This window comes from Cervus elaphus, chromosome 33 (genome assembly GCF_910594005.1).
Source record: "Cervus elaphus chromosome 33, mCerEla1.1, whole genome shotgun sequence".
Lineage (NCBI taxonomy): Eukaryota > Metazoa > Chordata > Mammalia > Artiodactyla > Cervidae > Cervus > Cervus elaphus.
The window spans coordinates 46,729,604-46,751,421 of NC_057847.1; the positions used below are offsets into that span (position 1 = coordinate 46,729,604).

A 21,818-nucleotide genomic window follows, 5' to 3' on the forward strand; every position below is an offset into this window, starting at 1 on the left:
TGGCGGGCTACAGTCCATAGATTCGCAAAGAGTCAGACAAGGCTGAAGTGACTTGGCACATAGCACATATGTTACTTAACTGTGCTAAACCTATTTTCCACACATGCTTTATTTTTCCTAAATTATAGTCTAGGGTCAAAATTTACAATTTTTATAAGGTTTAAGTCAAGGATTAAAATCACAGTACAATCAAATAACTGAAGGACAGAGGAGACCTATCAATATACACATTAGCAAGCCCATTTCCTATTTGTTTTCTGTGAGCATAGAGTTGCCCCATATCAGAACCACAGATTTTTTTTAATTGAAGTATAATTGCTTTATAGCATTGTGTTAGTTTCTGCTGTACCACAAAGTGAATCAGCTATGTGTATACATACATCCCCTCTCCTTGAACCTCCCTCCCACCACCACCTCCCCACCTGTCTAGGTCATTGCAGAGCACGAGCTGAGCTCCCTGTGTTATGCAGCAGCTTCCCACTAGCTAGCTATTTTTACACGTGGTAACAAAAAGTGTATCTGTGTCAATGCTACTCTCTTAATTACCACAGATGTTTAGGCCGAGAGGTCAGCCTCTGCTCTTAGGGCAGGAGTCCTCACCCAATAAGCCATTATCCTGCCTTAGCTTAAGTGTTCTCAGTGACAGGATGCTTGCCTCAAAAATCAACCCATTTGTTCCAGCAGTTCCTTTACAAAATGCTTATCATGTATTGGGTCAATGGTTTCTCTCTGCAGACCCACATAATCCTCTAAGACCATAGTCTGTGCCCGCCCCACAGAGATGGGGTTGCTACTGTGTGCCTCCCCACCAACTCACCCCATGTTCTCTTTCTAATCTAAACATCCCCACTGTCCCTCCGTTTTCCACCTGGAAAGTGGGTTTAACATTATAATAGTACTCTTCTCAGAGTTGTTGTAAGTTCCTGGACATTCCTCACCTGACATCCCTGCTAGAATGTGACTCTTAGAACCGAACACAGTCCTGCAGGTGAGGAATGACTAGATTACCGTTGACTTTGCATTTCCTCTTCCGGACATTTGCCCTCCATTTCTTCACCCTGTGCCTTAGGAGTCCTTGGTGACTATGTCACTGCTGGTGCAGATGGGACTTGGGGTCGACCAGAACCCTAACACAACTTATATCGTCTTAAACTCGACTTCTTCTATCTTGTATTTATCCATTTGGCGACTTACATTTATATCTCGGCAATTTCTTCTTCTTAGAATGAGCCTATTGATTTAAGCCTAGGGAGATTTTTGTGAATCCAAGAGTCTGTCCGCTGATGTATTAGTTCTTTCTCCCAGCTTTGTGCTACTTGCCAGGAAAATATTCTTTCTTTGACAGCCTGTTTTAACATGTATTCCTCTTCTGCAGAATATAACTGAGAGAATTTAAATTAATTTGTCACCAACTTAAGTCATTTTATTTTTGGGGGGTACAAACTATATTTTTAATGCTTATATAACTAACTCTAAATTGTCATCCCAAACTAAAAACATCAAGTGCCACTCTCAAAAAGAAGGGAGTTTTCAACTCAACTTGCAGTATAGGTCCCATAATGCTACAGGAAAGTACATGCTAAATGAACAAGTGTTTTAAGCGGCAAAGGGCCCCTGAAACTAGCCACTCAGCATTTTTGGAATTGTCAGCTCTGTCTTTACTGCAAAAGCTCAGAGCTGCTGTATGTTGCAGTTGGTTCAAAGAGGCCCAGGATGAATGCCCTGAACTGAGGGCCTCACCTGCCTGGTCTGCTTTCTCTGACTTTTCTCTATTAGCTTAGTTCAATTCTGTTGTGTTTCTTTCTCATTTAGGACAGGAAGATAAAATGCAAATTTGATGTCATTCTCCCTCAAATATTGTTGTGGGTTTCCCATTTTGTATAGAGTTAAGCACAAACTTATCGCCAGGCCTTCACAGCCCAACTCCTGACTTTTTTCAGCCCTGTGTGGCCATTTCCTCCGCCTGATGCTGCCCCCACCTCCTTTGACATCCCCCGTACTTTGATTCACACGAGTCCCTGTGACCTTGACCTCCATCTCAGTCTATTGAAACCACATTTATCACTCAAGGTACAATGCAAAGATTACTCCCACTGCAGAAAACTTCCTGACCTTTGAATTCGGAACCAATTTCTCCTTCCTGGAGTTTGTTCTAATAATATGGCTAAAGCACCATTTGTAGTTTGACTTCTTGGCAGCTTGTTCCACATCAGTCTTTCCATCAGGTCTCCGGCAACCTTGAAAGCGAGAGAGGTCATATTCATCTTTGGCTCTCAAGTACCAAGCCCTGCCACAGCACAGAGTTGGTGCAGAATAAATCTAGATTGAATTAGTTTTCCTCCTGTCCACTTTTGCCACCTAGACCCATTCGTTTCACCTTTCCAAAACTGATTCATTGTTAAAACTCAAAATTTTGAAACGAGGAATAATACCTCTATATATAGTTAATGTAACATAACTTTAAAAATGAAAAACAAAGGTACCATGTTCCACATAGGTATCATTTTTAAGACTCAACTTTGCCAAAAAAATCACAAAGCATAGGACTCTCAACAGCGAGATGATTTCAGGCACCTACCTGTGTAGAACTTAGTGAATTGTCTTGGTTCTCTGTTAATATTTGGATATGAATGTCAACATCTAACTGATTTTTTTTTCCTGCTCAAATTTAGAGTCTGTACAAACTCGCCCATGAAGAGGCAAAGAAGAAAGGCTATGACTTGCGAAGCGATGCCATCCCAATTGTAGCAGCCAAGGCCTCCAGGGACATCATCAGTGACGTGAGTTGTCAGTTTTACTGCAAGTATGTGGTCAGCCTGAAGGGACATTTTCACTGAACAAAATCTTTGAAAAGAACTTTCCTGGCCCTTTGGAAATAAAGCCTGATGTATTTGTGTAGGATTTTTCTAAAATCTAGCTTTGAGGGAAATGAAAAAGTGAATGTTTATTAAATTTTTATAACTGTTAAGACACAGTAGCTACAGTGAAAGCTGACCCACCAAGAACAGAGAAAGGTCCGTTCATGTGGAATTTGTTAGAGTGTAGCTGCAGGCTTGGAGGTTCTTATATATTGTCACAGTGCTGATGGAAAGAGTGACTCATAAACTTAAGTTCTCCCAGTGAGAATCATGGCCTGGCTTTATATAGCATTTGAACTCAAAAAATGCACATGACACATCATTACAATTCACCCTTATACGACCATGAGAAGACAGTCGATCAGTACCAGACTAGCCCAAGCTTGCACCCTTAACACCAGCACCTGGCTTGTGGCTTGTACCTTACAGGATAAAACCATCATCCTTCCCTGGTACCTCAGGGGATTCTTGGAGAACAGACCACTGCTCTAAAATTCAAGGTCCACTATTTGGGAATATGGTAATACACTGTGTTTTATGTAGGAAGATCATATTAGTGACTCACTTTAGTTTACATACGTTGGGCCTTTCCTACAAGTGGATTAATACAAATAATAATAGATACCAAAATAATGATAACCAAAAGCACTGAGAAATCTGTGCTAAGAGTATTACATGCATTATGTCACTTATTTTTCATAATCACCCTAGGATGTAAGTGTTGTGATTATCCCTGTTTTGTGGATTGCTTAAGCAACTTGTCTAAAATCAAACTCTTAGTCGGTGGTGGAGTTGAAACTCTAGTCCATCTCATTCCTCCCCACTGTACTTTATTGCCTCTGTTGACTCATTTATACTTCCTCACTCAGTTATCTTTGTGACTAGAAACATGTATTTTGGATAATTAACTTGGATTCTAGGACGATGTCATTGGCCATGGAATAATAAAAACACTGTTAGTCCATGAGAGATGAGAACCTATGACTTGATTAGGAATGTGCTCTAACCAGCTGGGCTGCTACATCAGCTCCCTTAGTTGAATCAGTTTGCAAAATGATGCCAAATTTGCCACGATCACTGAATGTCTGAATCCATTATGAAATGTTAAATTCTTTTCTGTTGCTGCTGCAGGTAGTCCTTGACCTTGACTTTATCCTCAGAGAAATCAGACAATCATTTTACTACTTATTAAACCCATCTTGTCACTGAGCACATCTCTTTTCTGATATGCTTTTAGTGTCTAACCCATTTCTCCAAGTTCCTTGGTCCAAATGGCCTCTCCACTGGGTGCACGTCCTGCCTCTGGAACTATTCATTATTACTAGGCTGTAGGTGATTTGGGGTATACACTACAATCATATAAATTCCATCTATTTTATTCCCACTATAAGCTTCTAGAGGAAAGGTAGGCTACTGCCTTGAGTTAGTACTTATTAGCAAAAGCCAGCTTACAACTGTATATAAGCAAGATGATTTGTACAGACTTGTGACCTCTAAAGGCTTCTAATGAAAATCTGATTTGTGCATTTTCATTTCAGTACAAATACAAAGATGGTTACCGCAAGCAGCTTGGCCACCACATTGGAGCCCGAGACATACATGACGATCCAAAGATGATGTGGTCCATGCACGTGGCCAAGATCCAGAGTGACCGGGAGTACAAGAAGGACTTTGAGAAGTGGAAGACCAAGTTCAGCAGCCCAGTGGACATGCTGGGGCTGGTGCTGGCCAAGAAGTGCCAGACCTTGGTCAGTGACATAGACTACAAGAACTACCTGCACCAGTGGACGTGCCTGCCCGATCAGAGCGATGTCATCCATGCTCGGCAGGCCTATGACCTCCAGAGTGATGTGAGTACAGTGTCTATAGCAGAGCTGTGTGCAGAAGGAGCTTGAACCATATGAAAGCTATCCTTTGTAAACAACTCACTGGGCTACTCAAGCTAGGATTTCTTGTTTAGTGAATGAGATGTGAATCAGAAAATAGTTTTACTGTTTGATTATGGATACATTACTAGGTTTTATAAGGAAGTGAAGTTTACCGACCGGACTTGGTCTTATAAAAATAAAACTGGAATTAAGCATTGTTGGAATTCCAGGTCTACCACAGGGAGACCTTTTATTTTATTCTTTTAAGGGGGAAAGAACACAAGTTTGTTGTTTTAAAAATTACTCAAGAATTTATTTTTAGCTTCCTTGGAAAACAATTAAGTTTTTCATTAGTAGAATACTGCTGCAAGATTCCTTGTTATTCTTATGAAATAAGAGAAGTCACTGAGTCTGGATGCTATTGGGTCATTTCCCTGGCACTTTCTCTTCTCAGCAGGGCTCTCTGTGGAACAGTCACAAGGTAATGACAGAACCTAGTGCCTATTCGAAGCAGAGGCACATCTCAAATCTGGATGTGAGAAGCGCATTTTTTGCAGCATATGTTTTATAGATGTTTGAAGGAATTATTAAGCATTAGAGGACTTTGAAGAATAACATGAATTAACAATAATTAGTCATTAAATTGTTGTTCCTAGAAATTGTGTGGCCTACCTGTGGCAACTTCCACATCTGTTCTGTAGCCTTCCACAAGATGCAGGGCCCTGTGTTTTACAAAGAAGGCTTTGCCTGCACAAGGAAGGTAGTTAAAAACGGTTAATGTCACCCGTGGAGTGACTGCATTGACAGACCACTTGGCTGCATTTGTCAGGTGCCCTTTTGAGATCCCCTCCTTCTCATAGTCACATATTCTTAACAATGTGGGAAGCACATGAAAGTTAAGCAATCCAATAATGTAAAATGTTATTGTTTTCATTCTTGCTGTTATTTAAGGGGTAGTAACTACTCAGCATAAAGCAATTCCAACAGCCTTTTAGTCTAGACAGTAAAAGAGCCACGTGTATGCTCTACTTAGAATGCCGTTCCAGGTAAAAATCCTTCAAAAGGCTGGGCAAGGTCCAGTTCCACCACTGTGAAGTAGTTATGAAAACCTACTAAGGACATGAAAGTCTTTAGCAGAAAAAATTACTTAAAGTGTCAAATAAAGACATGGAAAAACAATTCTGGAAAAGAGTCCACGCTTCCCATCCTGAGAATTTGGTGAAGAGCCGGGTTGCGGACCAATAAGATGATCATTTTTTAGTCCTGAATCTTGACCAGTATTAAAATAGCCAAAGGTCTGCCTCTAGGCTTCAGGGGTTCTTTGTCATTATTGTTCTGTTTTGTTTTCTGGCCACATGTGGAATCTTAGTTCTCTGAGCAGGGATTGAACCCAAGCGCCCTACATTGGGAGCGCTGTCTTAACCATCGCCAGGAAAGTCCTGTCATTATATTTTAACTTCTTTTCTTGTTGCTTAGAAAAAAGAGCATTACAGATATTTTTGAAATATAAGAAAAAACACATAGAAGGCAATAATAATCCAACCACTGTAAAAGCCCTCTCCTGCTCATGTAATACACATTTTGTTTTCTGTGCTATTTTTTTGTTAGCATCATATTAAGGATGTTTCTACAAGTCATTGATATTCTTTAAAATATGGCTTTTAATAGCTTCAGAGTGTTTCATTTGACTAGACCTAACATTTATTTACTGAAAGCCTGTAGCTGGATGTCTCCATGGTTTCTTTTTCTCTGGGTTAGCTTCTTTTCCTCTTGTCACAGAGTGAACACCCACTGAACTGGCTGACAGAAGATACTCATTTCAATTACTCCTGTCCTAACAACCTGAAATATTTGATCATTTTTTGTTACTTTTCTGGGTCATTTTTGAACATACTTCCTCTGCTGGTCTGCCTAATACAACGAGCCTGCTTTCTATAAAAGCAACAACCAGAATCGTACTTTATTATTTATTCTATTTGCACGTTGACCCTAAATTTTTCAGTCTTGCTAAAGAGTTCCTGCCTTTTTCCTCCTCACAGAATGTTTACAAGTCTGATCTCCAGTGGCTGAAGGGCATTGGCTGGGTCCCCATTGGGTCTGTGGAAGTGGTCAAGTGTAAGAGAGCTGCAGAGATACTGAGTGATAACATCTACCGCCAGCCTCCAGATACGCTGAAATTCACCAGCGTGCCTGATTCCCTGGAACAGGTGCTGGCCAAGAACAACGCCATCAACATGAACAAGGTGAGCTCCAGCTGCCTCAAGCTTCTCCAAGATGCAAAAAGAGGTTCTGAGACGTTAATCACTAGTGGAGTTAAAATTGTCCATGCAAGTGTGGGGTCATGTTTACCTCCTAAATGACATACTTGAAATCCTCTAAGTAATTTCTGTTATCCTCAGTTGTGACCCTGATTACCATCATTAAGATTCAAACCTCAGTTGAATACTCTATATCTTAGTCTGATTTATTTTTTCCTAATTAGGTCAATAACATTCCTGCTTTAATTGACTTTTTGTAATTCTGTTTCAAATGGTCTTCTATCAACATGTTCTTTCTTTCCTATCAACATATTCTTTGATAGCGCTTATACACAGAGGCCTGGGACAAAGACAAGACTCAAGTTCATATAATGCCTGATACCCCGGAGATCATGCTGGCAAGGCAGAACAAACTCAACTACAGTGAGGTAGGGGCAAAAGCGTGTGGGGCCATACTTGTGGTTGTCATTGTAGTTTGTTTTCTACACTTACTTTTATGAAGAATCTTGGATCTCAGCCGTCCTGGTGGGTATAGCTCTGTGATATGAACACTCAGCCCATCCAACCTTTCATCTCTAGTTGAATATCATATGCTATAGGATTCCAGGAGCAAACTGAAGTCACATTATCTTTTCCATTTATGGTCTTTACTGGTGTGAGTCAGTGCAACTGGAGAGTATTTTTGGCATTTCCAAGGGTAGTATGACCAGATGTAACACTGATTTATTATTTATATGAAAACATTATTTGCTGTTTATTTGACATTCAAGTTCAGCTGGGCATGCTATCTTCCTGTTTGTTAAATCTGGCAACCCAACCAAGGGGGCCTCTAATAATATGTACCCCTTTCCCACCTGGATCCTGAGTGGAATTGAGAAGGAAAGCAAAGCAATGAAACTAGAAGTCAAAATCTCACATCTTTTATTACTAAAGTTAGGTTCAAGGACACGTTTGTATGAGAGCCAAATGAACTTGGTAAGTGAACCCCAGAATTAGGTTCCCCATTCAGGTATTGGCTATGCTGGAGCAGGAGAGTCAGTTCCACTTCCCTTGGGGGTGAGTCCTGCTTAGAGCACAGAGCTATGCAGAGGAGGGCACTGGGCATATTTTCCTAAAGGGAGCAGGTCAGAGTTGAGCTGGGCCTGCCCTGCTGTCCCTTCCTCACCAACTGGACACATCAGGAAGTCGCTGCAGCTCTCCAGGGCAGAAATGAAATAATCAAGCTCCTTTCGTAGAAAGAGAACCTTAGGCATGAGAAAAAAGTACTCTCCGTTGACAAGGCTGATTACTATTTTTTAAAGTAAAATGCAATTTTATAGGTGCATGTTTTACTAATATGAGGCAGCCAAAAGTTAGAATCTTAAAGTTGTGATCATCCTCAAGTTAACTTTAAGTTATGCTTTGATTGTTTCCTCATTTGTTTTTTAAATATTATAAAATATCACATGATTATCAAAATTTTTTAATAACAAGTGAAAAAGAGTATATAAATGTTATTTTTTATCAAATGAGTAATATTAAACATATTGTCCTACAGGTTTCTTTTCACTTAAGATGTATAAATTGATGCTTTGTCCATCAATCTACATCACTAAATTATATTAATCTATGTTGATATACATATGTCATATAACCTACATATTATATATATATATATTAATCTATAATGATACAAATAATAGATTATTCTATGTTAATACTCATTGATATGTTTCATTTGTTTCTTATGCTACAGAGTTTTTTGGTAAAATATAATTTATTTACTTTCCAATATTGCTAGGAAGTTGTTTCCAGAGACTTTCCTTTTTTAAATTTTGTGATAGGTCACTTGATAAACTCCAGATTGTTGCCGTCAAATCTTTCACAGTCAAACCTGTTTTAACTCTGACTTTCCTCCTATAGACTCTGTACAAACTCGCCAACGAAGAGGCAAAGAAGAAAGGCTACGACTTGCGAAGCGATGCCATCCCGATCGTGGCAGCCAAGGCCTCCAGGGACATCATCAGTGATGTGAGTACCAATACTCCATGGACATACAGATACACGTGACTGGATGGGGTGGGAAGGCAGAATCAGAAGTCAGAAGAAGCACAGTTCTTCTGGGTGTCCGTTAAAGCACATTTATTGTGCTTCTAATGGAGCCTTTCATTTGTAAAGCCCTTTAATAATTTAACTCCAAAAGATTTTAGTATTCAGGCCCCATAGGCAGAGTGAGTATCCTAAACTTCAGTTAAAAAAAAAAAAAAAAGAATTTGAATCTCCATTTGTTTGTATCTTTTTGCCCTTTCATACTGTGACCAACCTAGATAGCATATTACAAAGCAGAGACGTTACTTTGCCGACAAAGTTCCGTCTAGTCAAAGCTATGGTTTTTTCAATAGTCGTGTATGGATATGAGAGTTGGACTATAAAGAAAGCTGAGCGCCGAAGAACTGATGCTTTTGAACTGTGGTGTTGGAGAAGACTCTTGAGAGTCCTTTGGACTGCAAGGATATCCAACCAGTCCATCCTAAAGGAGATCAGTCCTGGATATTCATTGGAAGGACTGATGCTAAAGCTGAAACTCCAATAATTTGGCCACCTGATGAGAACTGACTCATTGGAAAAGACCCTGATGCTGGGCAAGATTGAAAGTGGGAGGAGATGGGGATGACAGAGGATGAGATGGTTGAATGGCATCACCGACTCAATAGACATGAGTTTGAGTAAGCTCCAGGAGTTGGTGATGGACAGGGAAGCCTGGCATGCTGCAGTCCATGGGATTGCAAAGAGATGGACACAACTGAGTGACTGAACTGAACTTGTTCGTATCCATAATTATGAGGCATTCATCTGCATATTTAGAGCACACAGAAATAAGAAGATGACAGGAAAAAAGCTGGAAAAAAAACATGGCTACATGTATTGGGTCAATATAAGAAAAAGATCCGGTACAGACAGGTTTAGGAAAGTTTGCCTTTCCCCAAACCTGCTCTGGATTTTTGCCAACCCTTTCTTTGAAAAACTACCTTAAGTGCTTCCTTTTGAATTATTTTTAAATGTAAAAGGAGTTTTATGACATCCTGAACCAACAATATAGTGAGCCTGATTTCTCTTTCTGCTGTCTCTGAAAGAAGTGCCTTTGGTGGAGAATTTAGACTTCTGTAAATATATGCTAGGATTTGTGTGATGTTGTTCCCTAAAGTGGACAGAAGATAATCCACAATCAGCTCTTACCACCACCAACAACAAACCACTTTCTTGTAGTCATATAATCTATTTTTCCCCCTCAAGGAATCCCAACAAACCTCACCCAAATTTCATCTTCAGTAGACCAGGTACGAAAGGATGGAAACACAAGCCAGTCTGTTTCGGGAGTTCTGTCCCTCAGTGAAAGTCAGCAGAGCCTCATTTGGGGGGGATGCAGAGGGCTGAGGGTGAAATGGTTCCTGCGCACTTAGGAGTAGCATTCTCAAAATCACGTGTAAAACTTCTGGGTTAATGATTTCACTGGCCCAAGATAAAAAAAAGGAAAAAAAAGGCATATTAACTCCAGTTGATTTTCTGAAAAGTGTTGCTGCCTTTATTTCCGGAGATTTAACATCTGCAAACCACAGAACTATGTCGTTTGGCCTGCTTCCCATTACAGTACTGCTGTGAAAACTAGTCAGAGTTTAGGATGAGGAGATAAGTTGATATTCAGATGATTCATTTCTCTACAAGAATTACCAATTTTAAAATAGCAGAGTTTTATATTAATAAAACTTTTAGCCCTTTTCATTCATTTTAATTTTTTTAAACGACTACTTTTATTTCAGTATAAATACAAAGATGGTTACCGCAAGCAGCTTGGCCACCACATTGGAGCCCGAGACATACATGACGATCCAAAGATGATGTGGTCCATGCACGTGGCCAAGATCCAGAGTGACCGGGAGTACAAGAAGGACTTTGAGAAGTGGAAGACCAAGTTCAGCAGCCCAGTGGACATGCTGGGGGTGGTGCTGGCCAAGAAGTGCCAGACCTTGGTCAGTGACATAGACTACAAGAACTACCTGCACCAGTGGACGTGCCTGCCTGACCAGAGTGATGTCATCCATGCTCGGCAGGCCTATGACCTCCAGAGTGACGTGAGTACTGAGGATCATAATGACATGCAAAGGTGGGAAATCAGTGAATTAACATCTGTTGGATAAGTGGCACCAACCTCTCCAGCCCCTGAAAGTGGGGGGGAAACATTTCTTCTTTTCCTGTGAGTGTTCAATGTCAAACCCTCCAGACCACAAAGGAATATTGTCTGATACCCTGTCTGTCCACCAAACTACATTTTCAAAAGTGTTCTTACTTTATTTCATGTCCTGTTGATGAAAATGTTTTCCCAAACCAGAGATAAATACTTACTATTTGTATTAACAGAATTTGTACAAGTCAGATCTCCAATGGCTAAGAGGCATCGGCTGGGTTCCCATTGGCTCTTTAGATGTGGAAAAATGCAAGAGGGCGAGTGAGATTTTGAGTGATAAAATCTATCGCCAGCCTCCAGACAAATTCAAATTTACTAGTGTGACTGATTCTCTGGAACAAGTGTTGGCCAAGAACAACGCCATCAATATGAACAAGGTGAGGCTTCAAAATTCAGAGAGTCATTACTCCTAAAGCTGGACCAAAGGAGAAGAAGCATGATCAAGAAAAGAAAGAAATAGAGAATTGAGCAACAAAAGATATGTCTGTCTCTCTCTATATATATATACCTATCCATATCTAATATCTATGCCATTTACATTTTAACATTTACTTCAGTAGTTATTTCATGATTTTGATAAAATGGCACATTTTTATGGAAAATCATCTCTGCATAAGATATTCTAAATCTCCTTTTGTTAACATACAATTTTGAGTATCAGAAGACATTCATACATATCTGTTCTACTATGAACTGATTACTTGAAGATATGTATAAACTAATATGTATAAAATGCATAACCTCTTGTTATCTTTGTTTCTAAAGTTCTTGTGGCCCTGAAATTTCTATTAAATATACACTGAATTATTTTCCTGATGACATTTTGTATTTTCCTTCCTAGCGTCTGTACACAGAAGCCTGGGACAAAGACAAGACCCAGGTCCACATCATGCCAGACACACCAGAAATTACGTTGGCAAGAATGAACAAAATCAACTACAGTGAGGTGGGAGCAGATGCTAGTTCTATGACATTTGCATGGCGTTTCATATTTCAATTAATCTGTTCCATGGTGATATAATACTAAATGACCAATTTGTAAAGAATGCCATTTCTTGCTCCATGTGAGTACCAACTCTTGCATTTCTCAATAACCATCCTAAGCATCAGTCTTGAAGTAGCACAAATTACCATTTAGGCAGTGTAAATTTTAAGAACTGATAATTAAAGCAGTAACCAGAAGATTAACTAGACTTTCTTCTTTTATTCATTTAAGTTAGGAAATTGGCACTATACCAAAATACATTTATCTCTTCCTTATCAGGAGACATAAGAGATGCAGGTTCGATCCCTGGGTCAGGAAGATTCCCTGGAGGGGGAGGGCATGGCAACCCACTCCAGTATTCTTGCCTGGAGATTCCCATGGACAGAGGAGCCTGGCGGGCTACAGTCCATAGATTCGCAAAGAGTCAGACAAGGCTGAAGTGACTTGGCACATAGCACATATGTTACTTAACTGTGCTAAACCTATTTTCCACACATGCTTTATTTTTCCTAAATTATAGTTTAGGGTCAAAATTTACAATTTTTATAAGGTTTAAGTCAAGGATTAAAATCACAGTACAATCAAATAACTGAGGGACAGAGGAGACCTATCAATATACACATTAGCAAGCCCATTTCCTATTTGTTTTCTGTGAGCATAGAGTTGCCCCATATCAGAACCATAGATTTTTTTTAATTGAAGTATAATTGCTTTATAGCATTGTGTTAGTTTCTGCTGTACCACAAAGTGAATCAGCTATGTGTATACATACATCCCCTCTCCTTGAACCTCCCTCCCACCACCACCTCCCCACCTGTCTAGGTCATTGCAGAGCACGAGCTGAGCTCCCTGTGTTATGCAGCAGCTTCCCACTAGCTAGCTATTTTTACACGTGGTAACAAAAAGTGTATCTGTGTCAATGCTACTCTCTTAATTACCACAGATGTTTAGGCCGAGAGGTCAGCCTCTGCTCTTAGGGCAGGAGTCCTCACCCAATAAGCCATTATCCTGCCTTAGCTTAAGTGTTCTCAGTGACAGGATGCTTGCCTCAAAAATCAACCCATTTGTTCCAGCAGTTCCTTTACAAAATGCTTATCATGTATTGGGTCAATGGTTTCTCTCTGCAGACCCACATAATCCTCTAAGACCATAGTCTGTGCCCGCCCCACAGAGATGGGGTTGCTACTGTGTGCCTCCCCACCAACTCACCCCATGTTCTCTTTCTAATCTAAACATCCCCACTGTCCCTCCGTTTTCCACCTGGAAAGTGGGTTTAACATTATAATAGTACTCTTCTCAGAGTTGTTGTAAGTTCCTGGACATTCCTCACCTGACATCCCTGCTAGAATGTGACTCTTAGAACCGAACACAGTCCTGCAGGTGAGGAATGACTAGATTACCGTTGACTTTGCATTTCCTCTTCCGGACATTTGCCCTCCATTTCTTCACCCTGTGCCTTAGGAGTCCTTGGTGACTATGTCACTGCTGGTGCAGATGGGACTTGGGGTCGACCAGAACCCTAACACAGCTTATATCGTCTTAAACTCGACTTCTTCTATCTTGTATTTATCCATTTGGCGACTTACATTTATATCTCGGCAATTTCTTCTTCTTAGAATGAGCCTATTGATTTAAGCCTAGGGAGATTTTTGTGAATCCAAGAGTCTGTCCGCTGATGTATTAGTTCTTTCTCCCAGCTTTGTGCTACTTGCCAGGAAAATATTCTTTCTTTGACAGCCTGTTTTAACATGTATTCCTCTTCTGCAGAATATAACTGAGAGAATTTAAATTAATTTGTCACCAACTTAAGTCATTTTATTTTTGGGGGGTACAAACTATATTTTTAATGCTTATATAACTAACTCTAAATTGTCATCCCAAACTAAAAACATCAAGTGCCACTCTCAAAAAGAAGGGAGTTTTCAACTCAACTTGCAGTATAGGTCCCATAATGCTACAGGAAAGTACATGCTAAATGAACAAGTGTTTTAAGCGGCAAAGGGCCCCTGAAACTAGCCACTCAGCATTTTTGGAATTGTCAGCTCTGTCTGTACTGCAAAAGCTCAGAGCTGCTGTATGTTGCAGTTGGTTCAAAGAGGCCCAGGATGAATGCCCTGAACTGAGGGCCTCACCTGCCTGGTCTGCTTTCTCTGACTTTTCTCTATTAGCTTAGTTCAATTCTGTTGTGTTTCTTTCTCATTTAGGACAGGAAGATAAAATGCAAATTTGATGTCATTCTCCCTCAAATATTGTTGTGGGTTTCCCATTTTGTATAGAGTTAAGCACAAACTTATCGCCAGGCCTTCACAGCCCAACTCCTGACTTTTTTCAGCCCTGTGTGGCCATTTCCTCCGCCTGATGCTGCCCCCACCTCCTTTGACATCCCCCGTACTTTGATTCACACGAGTCCCTGTGACCTTGACCTCCATCTCAGTCTATTGAAACCACATTTATCACTCAAGGTACAATGCAAAGATTACTCCCTCTGCAGAAAACTTCCTGACCTTTGAATTCGGAACCAATTTCTCCTTCCTGGAGTTTGTTCTAATAATATGGCTAAAGCACCATTTGTAGTTTGACTTCTTGGCAGCTTGTTCCACATCAGTCTTTCCATCAGGTCTCCGGCAACCTTGAAAGCGAGAGAGGTCATATTCATCTTTGGCTCTCAAGTACCAAGCCCTGCCACAGCACAGAGTTGGTGCAGAATAAATCTAGATTGAATTGGTTTTCCTCCTGTCCACTTTTGCCACCTAGACCCATTCGTTTCACCTTTCCAAAACTGATTCATTGTTAAAACTCAAAATTTTGAAACGAGGAATAATACCTCTATATATAGTTAATGTAACATAACTTTAAAAATGAAAAACAAAGGTACCATGTTCCACATAGGTATCATTTTTAAGACTCAACTTTGCCAAAAAAATCACAAAGCATAGGACTCTCAACAGCGAGATGATTTCAGGCACCTACCTGTGTAGAACTTAGTGAATTGTCTTGGTTCTCTGTTAATATTTGGATATGAATGTCAACATCTAACTGATTTTTTTTTCCTGCTCAAATTTAGAGTCTGTACAAACTCGCCCATGAAGAGGCAAAGAAGAAAGGCTATGACTTGCGAAGCGATGCCATCCCAATTGTAGCAGCCAAGGCCTCCAGGGACATCATCAGTGACGTGAGTTGTCAGTTTTACTGCAAGTATGTGGTCAGCCTGAAGGGACATTTTCACTGAACAAAATCTTTGAAAAGAACTTTCCTGGCCCTTTGGAAATAAAGCCTGATGTATTTGTGTAGGATTTTTCTAAAATCTAGCTTTGAGGGAAATGAAAAAGTGAATGTTTATTAAATTTTTATAACTGTTAAGACACAGTAGCTACAGTGAAAGCTGACCCACCAAGAACAGAGAAAGGTCCGTTCATGTGGAATTTGTTAGAGTGTAGCTGCAGGCTTGGAGGTTCTTATATATTGTCACAGTGCTGATGGAAAGAGTGACTCATAAACTTAAGTTCTCCCAGTGAGAATCATGGCCTGGCTTTATATAGCATTTGAACTCAAAAAATGCACATGACACATCATTACAATTCACCCTTATACGACCATGAGAAGAGAGTCGATCAGTACCAGACTAGCCCAAGCTTGCACCCTTAACACCAGCACCTGGCTTGTGGCTTGTACCTTACAGGATAAAACCATCATCCTTCCCTGGTACCTCAGGGGATTCTTGGAGAACAGACCACTGCTCTAAAATTCAAGGTCCACTATTTGGGAATATGGTAATACACTGTGTTTTATGTAGGAAGATCATATTAGTGACTCACTTTAGTTTACATACGTTGGGCCTTTCCTACAAGTGGATTAATACAAATAATAATAGATACCAAAATAATGATAACCAAAAGCACTGAGAAATCTGTGCTAAGAGTATTACATGCATTATGTCACTTATTTTTCATAATCACCCTAGGATGTAAGTGTTGTGATTATCCCTGTTTTGTGGATTGCTTAAGCAACTTGTCTAAAATCAAACTCTTAGTCGGTGGTGGAGTTGAAACTCTAGTCCATCTCATTCCTCCCCACTGTACTTTATTGCCTCTGTTGACTCATTTATACTTCCTCACTCAGTTATCTTTGTGACTAGAAACATGTATTTTGGATAATTAACTTGGATTCTAGGACGATGTCATTGGCCATGGAATAATAAAAACACTGTTAGTCCATGAGAGATGAGAACCTATGACTTGATTAGGAATGTGCTCTAACCAGCTGGGCTGCTACATCAGCTCCCTTAGTTGAATCAGTTTGCAAAATGATGCCAAATTTGCCACGATCACTGAATGTCTGAATCCATTATGAAATGTTAAATTCTTTTCTGTTGCTGCTGCAGGTAGTCCTTGACCTTGACTTTATCCTCAGAGAAATCAGACAATCATTTTACTACTTATTAAACCCATCTTGTCACTGAGCACATCTCTTTTCTGATATGCTTTTAGTGTCTAACCCATTTCTCCAAGTTCCTTGGTCCAAATGGCCTCTCCACTGGGTGCACGTCCTGCCTCTGGAACTATTCATTATTACTAGGCTGTAGGTGATTTGGGGTATACACTACAATCATATAAATTCCATCTATTTTATTCCCACTATAAGCTTCTAGAGGAAAGGTAGGCTACTGCCTTGAGTTAGTACTTATTAGCAAAAGCCAGCTTACAACTGTATATAAGCAAGATGATTTGTACAGACTTGTGACCTCTAAAGGCTTCTAATGAAAATCTGATTTTGTGCATTTTCATTTCAGTACAAATACAAAGATGGTTACCGCAAGCAGCTTGGCCACCACATTGGAGCCCGAGACATACATGACGATCCAAAGATGATGTGGTCCATGCACGTGGCCAAGATCCAGAGTGACCGGGAGTACAAGAAGGACTTTGAGAAGTGGAAGACCAAGTTCAGCAGCCCAGTGGACATGCTGGGGCTGGTGCTGGCCAAGAAGTGCCAGACCTTGGTCAGTGACATAGACTACAAGAACTACCTGCACCAGTGGACGTGCCTGCCCGATCAGAGCGATGTCATCCATGCTCGGCCAGGCCTATGACCTCCAGAGTGATGTGAGTACAGTGTCTATAGCAGAGCTGTGTGCAGAAGGAGCTTGAACCATATGAAAGCTATCCTTTGTAAACAACTCACTGGGCTACTCAAGCTAGGATTTCTTGTTTAGTGAATGAGATGTGAATCAGAAAATAGTTTTACTGTTTGATTATGGATACATTACTAGGTTTTATAAGGGAAGTGAAGTTTACCGACCGGACTTGGTCTTATAAAAATAAAAACTGGAATTAAGCATTGTTGGAATTCCAGGTCTACCACAGGGAGACCTTTTATTTTATTCTTTTAAGGGGGAAAGAACACAAGTTTGTTGTTTTTAAAAATTACTCAAGAATTTATTTTTAGCTTCCTTGGAAAACAATTAAGTTTTTCATTAGTAGAATACTGCTGCAAGATTCCTTGTTATTCTTATGAAATAAGAGAAGTCACTGAGTCTGGATGCTATTGGGTCATTTCCCCTGGCACTTTCTCTTCTCAGCAGGGCTCTCTGTGGAACAGTCACAAGGTAATGACAGAACCTAGTGCCTATTCGAAGCAGAGGCACATCTCAAATCTGGATGTGAGAAGCGCATTTTTGCAGCATATGTTTTATAGATGTTTGAAGGAATTATTAAGCATTAGAGGACTTTGAAGAATAACATGAATTAACAATAATTAGTCATTAAATTGTTGTTCCTAGAAATTGCCTACCTGTGGCAACTTCCACATCTGTTCTGTAGCCTTCCACAAGATGCAGGGCCCTGTGTTTTACAAAGAAGGCTTTGCCTGCACAAGGAAGGTAGTTAAAAACGGTTAATGTCACCCGTGGAGTGACTGCATTGACAGACCACTTGGCTGCATTTGTCAGGTGCCCTTTTGAGATCCCCTCCTTCTCATAGTCACATATTCTTAACAATGTGGGAAGCACATGAAAGTTAAGCAATCCAATAATGTAAAATGTTATTGTTTTCATTCTTGCTGTTATTTAAGGGGTAGTAACTACTCAGCATAAAGCAATTCCAACAGCCTTTTAGTCTAGACAGTAAAAGAGCCACGTGTATGCTCTACTTAGAATGCCGTTCCAGGTAAAAATCCTTCAAAAGGCTGGGCAAGGTCCAGTTCCACCACTGTGAAGTAGTTATGAAAACCTACTAAGGACATGAAAGTCTTTAGCAGAAAAAATTACTTAAAGTGTCAAATAAAGACATGGAAAAACAATTCTGGAAAAGAGTCCACGCTTCCCATCCTGAGAATTTGGTGAAGAGCCGGGTTGCGGACCAATAAGATGATCATTTTTTAGTCCTGAATCTTGACCAGTATTAAAATAGCCAAAGGTCTGCCTCTAGGCTTCAGGGGTTCTTTGTCATTATTGTTCTGTTTTGTTTTCTGGCCACATGTGGAATCTTAGTTCTCTGAGCAGGGATTGAACCCAAGCGCCCTACATTGGGAGCGCTGTCTTAACCATCGCCAGGAAAGTCCTGTCATTATATTTTAACTTCTTTTCTTGTTGCTTAGAAAAAAGAGCATTACAGATATTTTTGAAATATAAGAAAAAACACATAGAAGGCAATAATAATCCAACCACTGTAAAAGCCCTCTCCTGCTCATGTAATACACATTTTGTTTTCTGTGCTATTTTTTTGTTAGCATCATATTAAGGATGTTTCTACAAGTCATTGATATTCTTTAAAATATGGCTTTTAATAGCTTCAGAGTGTTTCATTTGACTAGACCTAACATTTATTTACTGAAAGCCTGTAGCTGGATGTCTCCATGGTTTCTTTTTCTCTGGGTTAGCTTCTTTTCCTCTTGTCACAGAGTGAACACCCACTGAACTGGCTGACAGAAGATACTCATTTCAATTACTCCTGTCCTAACAACCTGAAATATTTGATCATTTTTTGTTACTTTTCTGGGTCATTTTTGAACATACTTCCTCTGCTGGTCTGCCTAATACAACGAGCCTGCTTTCTATAAAAGCAACAACCAGAATCGTACTTTATTATTTATTCTATTTGCACGTTGACCCTAAATTTTTCAGTCTTGCTAAAGAGTTCCTGCCTTTTTCCTCCTCACAGAATGTTTACAAGTCTGATCTCCAGTGGCTGAAGGGCATTGGCTGGGTCCCCATTGGGTCTGTGGAAGTGGTCAAGTGTAAGAGAGCTGCAGAGATACTGAGTGATAACATCTACCGCCAGCCTCCAGATACGCTGAAATTCACCAGCGTGCCTGATTCCCTGGAACAGGTGCTGGCCAAGAACAACGCCATCAACATGAACAAGGTGAGCTCCAGCTGCCTCAAGCTTCTCCAAGATGCAAAAAGAGGTTCTGAGACGTTAATCACTAGTGGAGTTAAAATTGTCCATGCAAGTGTGGGGTCATGTTTACCTCCTAAATGACATACTTGAAATCCTCTAAGTAATTTCTGTTATCCTCAGTTGTGACCCTGATTACCATCATTAAGATTCAAACCTCAGTTGAATACTCTATATCTTAGTCTGATTTATTTTTTCCTAATTAGGTCAATAACATTCCTGCTTTAATTGACTTTTTGTAATTCTGTTTCAAATGGTCTTCTATCAACATGTTCTTTCTTTCCTATCAACATATTCTTTGATAGCGCTTATACACAGAGGCCTGGGACAAAGACAAGACTCAAGTTCATATAATGCCTGATACCCCGGAGATCATGCTGGCAAGGCAGAACAAACTCAACTACAGTGAGGTAGGGGCAAAAGCGTGTGGGGCCATACTTGTGGTTGTCATTGTAGTTTGTTTTCTACACTTACTTTTATGAAGAATCTTGGATCTCAGCCGTCCTGGTGGGTATAGCTCTGTGATATGAACACTCAGCCCATCCAACCTTTCATCTCTAGTTGAATGTCATATGCTATAGGATTCCAGGAGCAAACTGAAGTCACATTATCTTTTCCATTTATGGTCTTTACTGGTGTGAGTCAGTGCAACTGGAGAGTATTTTTGGCATTTCCAAGGGTAGTATGACCAGATGTAACACTGATTTATTATTTATATGAAAACATTATTTGCTGTTTATTTGACATTCAAGTTCAGCTGGGCATGCTATCTTCCTGTTTGTTAAATCTGGCAACCCAACCAAGGGGGCCTCTAATAATATGTACCCCTTTCCCACCTGGATCCTGAGTGGAATTGAGAAGGAAAGCAAAGCAATGAAACTAGAAGTCAAAATCTCACATCTTTTATTACTAAAGTTAGGTTCAAGGACACGTTTGTATGAGAGCCAAATGAACTTGGTAAGTGAACCCCAGAATTAGGTTCCCCATTCAGGTATTGGCTATGCTGGAGCAGGAGAGTCAGTTCCACTTCTCTTGGGGGTGAGTCCTGCTTAGAGCACAGAGCTATGCAGAGGAGGGCACTGGGCATATTTTCCTAAAGGGAGCAGGTCAGAGTTGAGCTGGGCCTGCCCTGCTGTCCCTTCCTCACCAACTGGACACATCAGGAAGTCGCTGCAGCTCTCCAGGGCAGAAATGAAATAATCAAGCTCCTTTCGTAGAAAGAGAACCTTAGGCATGAGAAAAAAGTACTCTCCGTTGACAAGGCTGATTACTATTTTTTAAAGTAAAATGCAATTTTATAGGTGCATGTTTTACTAATATGAGGCAGCCAAAAGTTAGAATCTTAAAGTTGTGATCATCCTCAAGTTAACTTTAAGTTATGCTTTGATTGTTTCCTCATTTGTTTTTTAAATATTATAAAATATCACATGATTATCAAAATTTTTTAATAACAAGTGAAAAAGAGTATATAAATGTTATTTTTTATCAAATGAGTAATATTAAACATATTGTCCTACAGGTTTCTTTTCACTTAAGATGTATAAATTGATGCTTTGTCCATCAATCTACATCACTAAATTATATTAATCTATGTTGATATACATATGTCATATAACCTACATATTATATATATATATTAATCTATAATGATACAAATAATAGATTATTCTATGTTAATACTCATTGATATGTTTCATTTGTTTCTTATGCTACAGAGTTTTTTGGTAAAATATAATTTATTTACTTTCCAATATTGCTAGGAAGTTGTTTCCAGAGACTTTCCTTTTTTAAATTTTGTGATAGGTCACTTGATAAACTCCAGATTGTTGCCGTCAAATCTTTCACAGTCAAACCTGTTTTAACTCTGACTTTCCTCCTATAGACTCTGTACAAACTCGCCAACGAAGAGGCAAAGAAGAAAGGCTACGACTTGCGAAGCGATGCCATCCCGATCGTGGCAGCCAAGGCCTCCAGGGACATCATCAGTGATGTGAGTACCAATACTCCATGGACATACAGATACACGTGACTGGATGGGGTGGGAAGGCAGAATCAGAAGTCAGAAGAAGCACGGTTCTTCTGGGTGTCCGTTAAAGCACATTTATTGTGCTTCTAATGGAGCCTTTCATTTGTAAAGCCCTTTAATAATTTAACTCCAAAAGATTTTAGTATTCAGGCCCCATAGGCAGAGCGAGTATCCTAAACTTCAGTTAAAAAAAAAAAAAGAATTTGA

General features: G+C 39.9%; 1 protein-coding gene across 1 annotated transcript in view; it reads left to right on the forward strand.

The window, feature by feature from the left end:
• Window positions 1-21,818, forward strand: part of NEB (nebulin) — a 220,594-nt gene that overhangs the window by 88,118 nt on the left and 110,658 nt on the right. Inside the window, 14 exon segments of the mRNA XM_043894059.1 lie at window positions 2,673-2,780; window positions 4,397-4,708; window positions 6,766-6,969; window positions 7,308-7,412; window positions 8,887-8,994; window positions 10,782-11,093; window positions 11,380-11,583; window positions 12,048-12,152; window positions 15,256-15,363; window positions 16,981-17,268; window positions 17,270-17,293; window positions 19,349-19,552; window positions 19,891-19,995; window positions 21,468-21,575. Coding sequence (XP_043749994.1) covers window positions 2,673-2,780; window positions 4,397-4,708; window positions 6,766-6,969; window positions 7,308-7,412; window positions 8,887-8,994; window positions 10,782-11,093; window positions 11,380-11,583; window positions 12,048-12,152; window positions 15,256-15,363; window positions 16,981-17,268; window positions 17,270-17,293; window positions 19,349-19,552; window positions 19,891-19,995; window positions 21,468-21,575 — 2,295 coding nt within the window.